The sequence below is a fragment of the Primulina huaijiensis genome, chromosome 8 (assembly GCF_012295235.1).
Source record: "Primulina huaijiensis isolate GDHJ02 chromosome 8, ASM1229523v2, whole genome shotgun sequence".
Taxonomy (NCBI): domain Eukaryota; kingdom Viridiplantae; phylum Streptophyta; class Magnoliopsida; order Lamiales; family Gesneriaceae; genus Primulina; species Primulina huaijiensis.
This window is the reverse complement of record NC_133313.1, coordinates 5,311,376-5,321,733: the sequence shown is the minus strand read 5'-3', so window position 1 is coordinate 5,321,733 and position 10,358 is coordinate 5,311,376. Positions and strand designations below refer to the sequence as shown.

Sequence of the window (10,358 nt, the reverse complement as noted above, 5' to 3'; positions counted from 1 at the left end):
ATGCTAGTCAGCTTTACATCCGCACTTTCCGAATCTCTCTTTCTAAACGAACAAGCTCTCTCTCTCTCTCTCAAGCCGGTTTATTTAGGGTTTACAGGGGCGCCGCTTCTGAATCCATCCGATCTAGTGTGAGATCGCTTCTCGCTAGCCCACTCCCTCCTCTACGTCCTTTTTCCCCAGGTAATTTCTCAAATCGCTGATTTTTATTGGTGTATATATTTTGTGCTTTAATTTCCTTGTAAATGAATTTGTTCTTGCTGCAATCGAGTAAATTTTTTATTTATCCTATGTTTTCTGTAGGGTTACTGGATCTGTGTATTAGTTGATCTGATTGCTTATTCGGTAGTTGAAACTGAAAATTTGAATATTTTGCTTTGTCAATGTGGAGACTTGGATTTGCCGGAGTCCATGTTGGGAGTGTTTTTAGATCGGATTTTTTTTCTTAACTTGTTTTTCTTATGAGTTTACGTCGTTTAGGAGCTCTTGTCAAGGTGTATTTTTTTTATTGTTCGTTCTTTAATATGTTTCTTTGTCTCTTCATTTTTATTATGAAGTATGAATGTGGTTAAGTGGACGATTTGTAATCATTGTAATGGTTTTGAAATGTTAACATTGGAAAATATTGCACTGATTTGAATTCTGATCAATTATCGATTTAGATTTTCTTGGATGCTGGATGTTTGGCTTTGGGTTTGTTTTGGCTTCTTTCTATTTATTGATTAGTCATATGGCAAAGACGAAACTTAATGTAGCTTTTTTTTCTTTCGTCAATAGTTGTTAGGAATAGTTTTTCCTTTCCCCGATGATTTAATGGCAATAGACTGATTTGCTTTGAAATGTGAGGCCCTACTTTTTTTTGGGTAATCAGAGTCTCATTTCTGCCTTTTTTGTTTTAATGGGCTAAACTATTGATTGTGACAACTTTCTATCAGCTTATTTTACTGCAACTTCTAGTTGACTCATTTTTTCCATATTCACTTTCTAATGATATTACTTGACTCATTTTACATTGGAACTCTGTCGATGCAGCGGAATTCGTTCTATCTCTCTTATTCGTCTAAATTTCAATCTAAATGGTGTTTCATAGTGGTTGATTTCCTTTATGTATATTTATCCATTTATTGTTACTAGCATTTAAACCTAGGCTCGTTTTGAATTCTTATGTGAGTAACTTGATCTTTATTAATGAAATTAGTAGGGAGAATATGGCTATGGAAGTTACCCAGGTTCTTCTGAGCGCACAAGCAGTTGATTCAACAGTAAGGAAGCACTCTGAGGAGACCTTGAAACAGTTTCAGGAACAAAACCTTCCTGGTTTCTTGTTATCCCTTTCTGGAGAGCTTGCTAGTGAGGAAAAACCAGTTGAAAGCCGGAAACTAGCAGGTTTGATTCTTAAAAATGCTTTGGATGCCAAGGAACAGCACAGAAAGTATGAGCTTGTGCAAAGATGGTTATCATTAGATGCTGCTGTAAAGAGCCAAATCAAGGCATGCTTGTTACAGACCCTCTCCTCTACTGCATCTGATGCGAGGTCCACAGCATCACAAGTCATTGCAAAAGTTGCAGGCATTGAATTGCCGCATCGTCAGTGGCCTGAGCTGGTAGGATCCCTTCTATCAAATATCCACCAGATTCCTTCCCATGTTAAACAAGCTACCCTTGAAACACTGGGGTACTTATGTGAGGAAGTTGGTCCAGAGGTTGTTGATCAAGATCAAGTAAACAAAATACTTACAGCAGTAGTTCAAGGCATGAATGCTAATGAAGGAAATATAGATGTCCGTCTTGCTGCCACCCGGGCTCTGTATAATGCTTTGGGATTTGCCCAGGCTAACTTTTCGAATGATATGGAGCGAGATTACATAATGAGAGTTGTTTGTGAGGCCACACTCTCACCAGAAGGGAAGATTCGGCAGGCTGCATTCGAGTGTTTGGTCTCAATTGGGTCAACATATTATGATAAGTTAGCTCCGTACATTCAAGACATTTTCAATATCACTTCCAAGGCTGTCCGAGAAGATGCTGAGCCGATTGCTCTTCAGGCAATTGAATTTTGGAGCTCCATATGTGATGAGGAGATTGATATTTTGGAAGAGTATGGAGGTGGTTTTACCGCAGATTCTGATGTTCCATGCTATTATTTTATTAAGCAGGCACTACCTGCTCTGGTTCCTATGTTATTAGAGACACTCCTTAAGCAAGAAGAAGATCAGGATCAGGATGAGGGTGCTTGGAATCTTGCAATGGCTGGTGGAACTTGCCTTGGTTTGGTCGCCCGAACGGTGGGGGATGATATTGTACCTCTCGTCATGCCATTTATCGAAGAGAATATAACAAAGGGAGACTGGAGGCAGAGAGAAGCTGCCACTTATGCATTTGGTTCCATATTAGAAGGACCTTCACCTGACAAGCTAACTCCTATTGTCAATGTTGCTTTAAGTTTCATGCTCACTGCTTTGACCAATGATCCAAATAGCCATGTTAAGGATACAACTGCGTGGACCCTGGGAAGAATATTTGAATTTCTTCATGGTTCAACTGTGGAGACTCCTATCATTACCCCAGCAAACTGCCAACAGATTATCACAGTTCTCCTCCAGAGCATGAAAGACGCACCTAATGTCTCTGAGAAAGCATGTGGTGCTCTCTATTTCTTAGCTCAAGGTTACGAGGATGTGGGTTCATCACCTTTGACACCTTATTTCCAGGAAATTGTTCAGTCTCTTCTCAATGTCACTCATAGAGAAGATGCAGGTGAGTCTCGACTTAGGACAGCTGCCTATGAGACCCTAAATGAAGTAGTAAGGTGCTCGACTGATGAAACGGGTCACTTAGTCTTGGAACTAGTTCAAGTAATCATGACTGAGCTTCACAAGACTCTCGAAGCACAGAAACTTTCTTCTGATGAGAGAGAGAAGCAGAATGAATTACAGGGCCTTCTATGTGGGTGCTTGCAGGTCATCATCCAGAAATTAGGTGCATCGGAACCGACCAAGTATGCTTTTATGCAGTATGCGGATCAGATAATGAATCTTTTTTTACGAGTTTTTGCTAGTAGAAGTGCCACTGTTCATGAAGAAGCGATGCTTGCCATTGGTGCCCTTGCCTATGCAACAGGTCACAACTTTGCTAAGTACATGCCAGATTTTTATAAGTATTTGGAGATGGGACTTCAGAATTTCGAGGAATATCAAGTCTGTGCTGTCACCGTTGGTGTTGTGGGGGATTTGTGCAGGGCTTTGGAGGCTGCTATTTTACCTTATTGTGATGGAATAATGACCCAGCTTCTTAAAGATTTGTCAAGCAACCAGTTGCACCGGTCTGTGAAGCCTCCAATCTTTTCATGCTTTGGAGACATAGCTCTGGCAATTGGAGAGAACTTTGAGAAGTATTTGATGTATTCCATGCCGATGTTGCAGAGTGCTGCAGAGTTGTCTGCCCACACATCAGGTGTTGATGATGAAATGTTAGAATACACTAACCTTCTACGGAATGGAATTTTAGAGGCATATTCTGGGATATTTCAGGGCTTCAAGAACTCTCCTAAAACCCAACTTCTGATTCCATACGCACCTCACATTCTGCAATTCCTGGACAGCATTTACATGGAGAAAGATATGTGAGTATCTCTATTCTTTATAATGACAGTTTTAATCCAGATTTTCTACTTTTTAATCTGATTGTTTTTTCTATCAATCTCAGGGATGATGTCGTGATGAAAACTGCAATAGGAGTCCTTGGAGATCTAGCTGATACTTTGGGCAGTAATGCGGGTTCTTTGATTCAGCAGTCTCTGTCAAGCAAAGACTTTTTAAATGAATGCTTGTCTTCAGATGATCATTTGATTAAAGAATCCGCTGAGTGGGCCAGGATGGCCATTAGTCGTGCCATATCTGTTTGAGTTTCTGTCCACTTGTTGCATATAACTTAAACCTTCATGCATATGGTCGTATCGAGTCGAGTCGGGTCGAAGTGTCACGTCAGTCATTGCCATCATCGACAGCGGAAGCATTTTCCATCTTGCTGTCACTAACTCATGCATCAGCATCAGGGGGCTCGGGTTCATTTATTTTGCCATTTTTGGGGGGGGGGGGAAGTTGGCTACAGTTGCTTCAAAGAACTTTTTGAAGGATTGATGAGTGGAAGTGTCTTGGGGATTGCAATTGCAGAAGGGAGATGGTTATCGTGCTGAATACTTGTTTCAACTGATTGCTGGTCTTTATCGGTGCTCGTATTAGGCCCCCATGTCAGTCTGATGCTGCCTGCTTGCAGACTGCATTAATTCAACAACTTTGATTTACATGATATTTGAAGCCAGCCACCCTGCCACCTTTTTCTTATCTTATAATTATTTTGCCCATACATCTTTTTATTTTATTTTTTTATTTTATCTCAGTCACTTGTATTTGTCGGGCCAAACCATCAACTTTCAAGGTCAGGCTACATTATTCATTCACATGGGGTGCTGTTGGCCTATTTCAGTTGTGGCACATCATTTGCATTTTTAGTTCATTTTCAGTTTCACAGGTCCTTTGAGGTTAAAAATACTACCCATGCATGAGCCCAAGCTTGCTGCTCTTTTCTACCGGTTGAAGGTACAGTTTTCTTTAATTTTTATTTTTCAATGTATAATATAATTTGTTTCAAAGCACTCTTTAAGACATGGATTATTGGTATGTCATGAAAATGTGATGACATCAGAAAGATCAAGAATATGATTGAAGAACCCCTTTTGTCTAAGAGGCAATGTATTTGCTGTCTTGCCTTTTAATTTTCCTCTCTCTATGTATAATCTTTTGTGTCAATGGACGTATGGAATTTGATTTCTCTTGTATGATGCTCGTTTATGCCTTTCCAAATGGAAAAGCGGTTTTGAAACGTTGGTCTTGTTTGTCAACTGGATTTGTTACCATTGCTTATTTGCTCAACTGCTGTTGCATTGGATTTCCTCTTATTGGTTTCATCGGGACTATGCAAGTGATGGTTTGAATCCTTCTGCATAGTTTGGCAACGGATTCGTTTATATAACTTAGCTGTTTTTAATTGTCGTCATGGCTTTTGAAGTAGGGCCATTTCCCAACGAGCTTTTCACATATTTTGGGAGTTTCCCTCGAATTATGCTATTTTTTCACTAGTTAAATGGATCTTTCCAGATCCTTTCCATTTTCCTATCGGTTAAAATTTAAAAAGGTTTATATCAATTGTTGTCTCATGGCTTATTCTACATAGGTATAAACTCCTATTCTTAAAAGTTTTTCTTAAAAAAAAAGGTTTATTTAAGGGGAAGTTGGTGAAAAATCTCAATCAAAATATTTCTTTGGGTTCACTCTCTACCCACAAAATTGTGGTACTATGTTATACAAAATATTGTATACTTCATGTGGAAATTTGGTATTAAAAAAGTACCCAGTACTGAACATAAAAAAAAATGATGGCTGGGGAGCCAATTTTCCTTTTATTTAAAGATGATTTAATATACATGTTATGACGCTTTGATGGTGTGTTTTGGGTTGGTCCGAGCGCTTGCTTATATTATACGCAAGCAAAAGCAAAAACTTCATTTGCCTAACTGCACCAGCTTGTAACAACTGAGGATTGATCATGTAATCTTATTTTGGGTTGATACCCGTTTTCGTTCCTTTATTTCACTTTTTTTAAAAACTGTCCCTCTTCTATTTGGTGCGTCGAATTCGTGCCTAAACATTCTGAAATGCAGTTATTTTCGTTTCAACTGAGTCCGAGACTAAGGAGTTAATATCATTTTTGTTCCTTTTGTTTATCATTTGAGAAAAATCAACCCTCTTCTGGGTTGGTCTGCAAAATTTGTCCCATAAGTTTCTTAAAAATGAATTTTTGTCTATGCAATCAAATGCTCTCGATAACCCCTAAATTTTAAAAACTGATTGATGGTTGTCTTCTTATCTCATTTACATCTAAAATTTGAGAGGTTTAACGTGTCCTCAGCCATGGTTGCGGATGATTGAAGGGTTGAAGGGTCGAAAGATGGAATCAAACAAGGACAAACACAAATTGTGTTAAGCATCTAGACAACATGCTTGCGCAATCAAAATAGGCGAACATTGTTTGATTCTAGCTTTAGGCGTGCATTGTTCCATTCTAGCTTTCAACCCTTCACCGTCCTCAACCATCGAAGAAGAACAATCAGAGTTCTTAAATTTGGGGGAAAATGAGGTTGGTGACACAACCATCATAGTTTTTAACGATCTTGGGGAGATTGGGTCATGCAACATGACTTGGTCTCAGTTAAAAACTAGCGGAAACCTGGCCAAGGGACGAAAATAATTACATTTAAGAAAGTTAGGTATGAATTAATGGACCAAATAAAAGAGACCTCATCTTTGGGAAAGCGATAACAAAAAGGGACCAAAAATGGCATCAGCTATTTGATCGAAGTTGACGAAAAGGATGAAAATAAGTGCGTGTATTTAAGAAAATTAAGGGACAAATTTGGCAGATCAAATAGAAGGACTATGTCGGGAAAAGTGGTGAACAAACTGAATGAAAATGAGTATTAACTCAATACTAAGTGAATGTGTTTATTTTTAAAACTTACTAAATTGTAATGTCGTAAAAAAAATATTTAAATTATACAATATAATTCTTAGCCATAGTCTCTTGTTTCTCAAAATAAATAGAAATTCTTAACCAAGATGCTGAATAAATGTAAAGAATGAGATGGTGGGTGTCGTCGCATTCGATGAGCTGTTACTCGTAGATATTTCAAAATTTGGTTCCCATTGTGCGCAGATATCAAGTCGTCCCAAGGAATATTATCCTGCGGCCCATGCGCCACATTGAGCCGTTGGTTAATATCCTAAATCGCTATGTTACTGAAAAGGCGACACGACATCCAACGGTTCCCATATTTGACATAATAAAGCACAAGGATTGCAATACATTTTACTTCGTAATTAATGTATATAGATGGTGGTTTTGACTTCCTGGATGGGAAGATTTTAGAAGATATCCAATAATGATTTACTTTTCTATGTTAGATCTTGGTTATTTTGGAGTACCATTTTCTCGAGGTACAACAAAAGTTTTAAAATTTTATTTTCGTCGTTCGAAACGTTCTTTGGACGTCGTATGAATTTAAACATCCATATGATGTTTAGAATTGTTACATTTTGCGTATTTAAATATGACTCCAAACTATTTCAGATTTTAAGTGGAGATAGTCCTTCTTGTATATCAATTTGAACGGATCTCTCACCTTTTGATCGTCAAATAAATTCCATGTTCAGAGACTATATTCTTTGTTTGGATCGCACTAGAGATCTCAAACAATTTCTGCGTTGAGAGTGGATCGCATGAATTTTAGAGATCCTGCGACGATGATGACTGTGAAATTTTTCTTTCAACTTCAAGATGGCCGAAAATTTAGTTGAAGGGAAGAGAGAAGAAAATTTTGGTGAACAACTTTGTGTGAAAAATAGCCTTATTTCATATTACCCAAATCAGGAGTCCTCCTATGAAGATTTATAATCCTACTCCTACCAGAATTATTTTCATTAAATAAAATTCTTATGTTTATTATATCAAGAAAATGTTGAAGTGATACCGAAAAATAGTTCCGTGTTTGGCGCCTTGTAAGCAATTAGACCAAAGTATCCACAAACTAAAAATTAGTGTATCAAAATTAAAATTTGACAAGTTAATCGACTAAAACCAATGTAAGGGACAAAACATTATTTTTCCTAAAAAAATTGGAGCCTAGTTTTTTGTTTAATTGAGAATTAAAATTGGAGCGTAGTTGGTGAATGATAAAAGCGAATAACACCGTTGGTTTTATTTCATGGCAAGTGGATTTCTAAAGTTAAAGAGTTCAAGATTGAAGAATTACCAGCAAGTAATTCAAGTTTTCCACAGTACATCTTACGGTTTTTAATACCTTTGGATTAATAAACAATCATTTAAGATAATGATTAATCTGCTTGAATCATACGTTGTTGACTCATCATTGTAACTACAGTAGAGTGCTTGTCTAACATTATGCTTAGAGCTGCTAGTGATTGAGTAAAATCCTTTCATAACTGGATCGTCTGATAAAAATTGTTTAAAAGGTAGGGTCGTTTAATCAGACGGTTGGACTGAAAAATTATTATATTATATAAAATAATAATATAATAAAGTAAATAGTATATTTTAAATTTTAAAAATCTTATTTACGTATATAGATAAAAAAAAATATATTTATCAAATTTGAAAATAAAAAACATATATAATCAAATATAATTATATCTATATTTTTAGACAAAAAAAATCAAAATAAACTCTAATATTACTAAAATAATATTTTTAACAAAGTTCAAAATCCAAATAATCATATATAACTAAAAATAAATTTAAAATATAATAAATAATTTTTTAAAAATAAATATAAGAAAATACTTAAATTCTAAAAAAAAAGTGGTGAACCGGTTAGACCTGATTTTAACTTGTTCACCATGTCACGATAGGTCTGACCAGTTGCCTGTTATAACGATTTATAGAGTAGGTCCAGACTAGACCAATCGTCAATTTCCAGTCAAGCTAGTCGAACCGGCCAATCCGGTACAATTTTAAAAACTTGAGTCTTTGTATACTTAAGCTGAATAGCCAAGGTTTAATAAATCAAAACATTAATTGTAGATATATAGATGTTTTTTTTTTATGCTATCATGTACGCTAGAAATAAAAAATGAATATTAAATATTAAAAATTTAAAAAACCAAAATAAATATAAATACTTACAATTTTGTCCATCAGAACCTAAAAGCTTTATTATTTAGACGGGAATATTTTACAAGAAGAGAGAGAAAAACAAACTCAGCCGTGTCCTACTAAGGTTACAAACATCCCTATTATATAGATAATAGAATCGGATTTCAAATCCCGGATTCCAAAAGAAAATATAAACAGTAAATTACATAGTGGTGGTATGTCACTTCTCCACACAGTGTTGGTGATATGTCACTTCTTCATATGGTTTGTAGATTCATCTTGTCATTTGATGTTATCCTTTAGTGATTCTTTTAATTTTTGAAATACATCATCAATTGAAAATTTGAGAATATCTTCATCCGGTTCTTGGGCATATTGCATTTGCATGAGTTTCGCAAACTGAGTATCACTTGTTTATGAAATCATTAATTTATCAGATTTTGAATATGAACGACCTATAATTTTATAGAGATATTTCTTCATTTTTTCAATATATAAATCAATCATTTTTTCTTTTGAATATATCTCATTAAATTCTTGAGTGATAATTTTGAAGGGACTGATATAATCTTTTCTTTTTCTTGTTCTTTGGCAAATTCTTGTTTATATAATGCAATTTTTCCTTCAGATTCTGGATCGTTTCGAAACCATAAGGATTTCTTGTTTCAGGATCATCTCGTAGAATCTTTTCCCAGAATTTATAAGGCTCATTCATCATTAACAAGGAATTCCATTTTTAGTATAACCGAATTCTGGTTTCCATTTCCAGATCCATGGAATACCAGATTCCATGAATAATAGACACAAGTATTTTGCATCACTCCAACTTTCAGAGAATTGTTTTTGAACACTTGGAGAAAAAGAGATCCATTTCCCCATAAGTATTTTGAAAGATTATGGCAGAATTTTTGCTGAAGCACCAAATATTTTATACCAAATGATAAACAAATTTAGAACTAGATTTTGAAAGACATTTTCAAAAATTTTTAAAAACCAAGAATGTCTTCTTTTCTGGTTTTCATAGAATAAAGTTTTATAAAACTTTCAATATAATCTCAATAATTGAATTTAAAACTCATTTTATGAGTTTAAGAATAAAATTATGTTAGGATCGGTTGGGTGGGTGAAAGTGTTTAGAAGGGGGTATAATAAACACTTCAAGATTTTCAAATCTTTTCGATGGGATGAATCAGTTTGGTAATAAACTGAATTAGCGAATCTTGAGGTCAATGTCAATAAGTTATTTGAAATAATGCGGAAATAAACTGAATGACATATTGAATACTTGAAAACAAAGAACACAAAGATTTATGTATCTTCGGAGACTTCAAATTCTCCTACGCCACCCTTTCTATATTTAGGATAGGATCTTCACTAAAATACTTCGATTAAATTACAGCAACTGTAATAACCCACTTCAGTTTGGACTTAAACTGCCAAACTGAAACTTTTAGTATTCATACAATATTATCAGTATGCAAATGATGTGTTTTTCTAAGCACAACTGATCTAAGATAGATCGAATATAACAACAATAAGTGTTTGTGCTAGTGTTCAAAATATAGCTTGAATGCTATGAATATATCTGATAAACGTGAGCTCTTTGAAATTGATCTTTGAAAGCTTTTAACTCT

The 10,358-nt window shown here is 35.4% G+C and overlaps 1 protein-coding gene across 2 annotated transcripts; it reads left to right on the top strand.

Moving 5' to 3' along the window:
* Nucleotides 1–4,928, top strand: LOC140982237 (importin subunit beta-1-like). Of its 2 annotated transcripts, none has more exons than XM_073448669.1 (3): nt 1–180; nt 1,199–3,619; nt 3,703–4,928. In XM_073448669.1, exons 2-3 carry the CDS (start codon nt 1,206–1,208, stop codon nt 3,899–3,901), a joined length of 2,613 nt encoding a protein of 870 aa, XP_073304770.1. In that variant the 5' UTR covers nt 1–180; nt 1,199–1,205; the 3' UTR covers nt 3,902–4,928. The 2 variants fall into 2 exon arrangements, with proteins under 2 accessions (XP_073304770.1, XP_073304769.1); XM_073448668.1 differs by having other exon boundaries at nt 2–180; nt 1,196–3,619.
* The last annotated feature ends 5,430 nt before the right edge of the window (nt 4,929–10,358 follow it).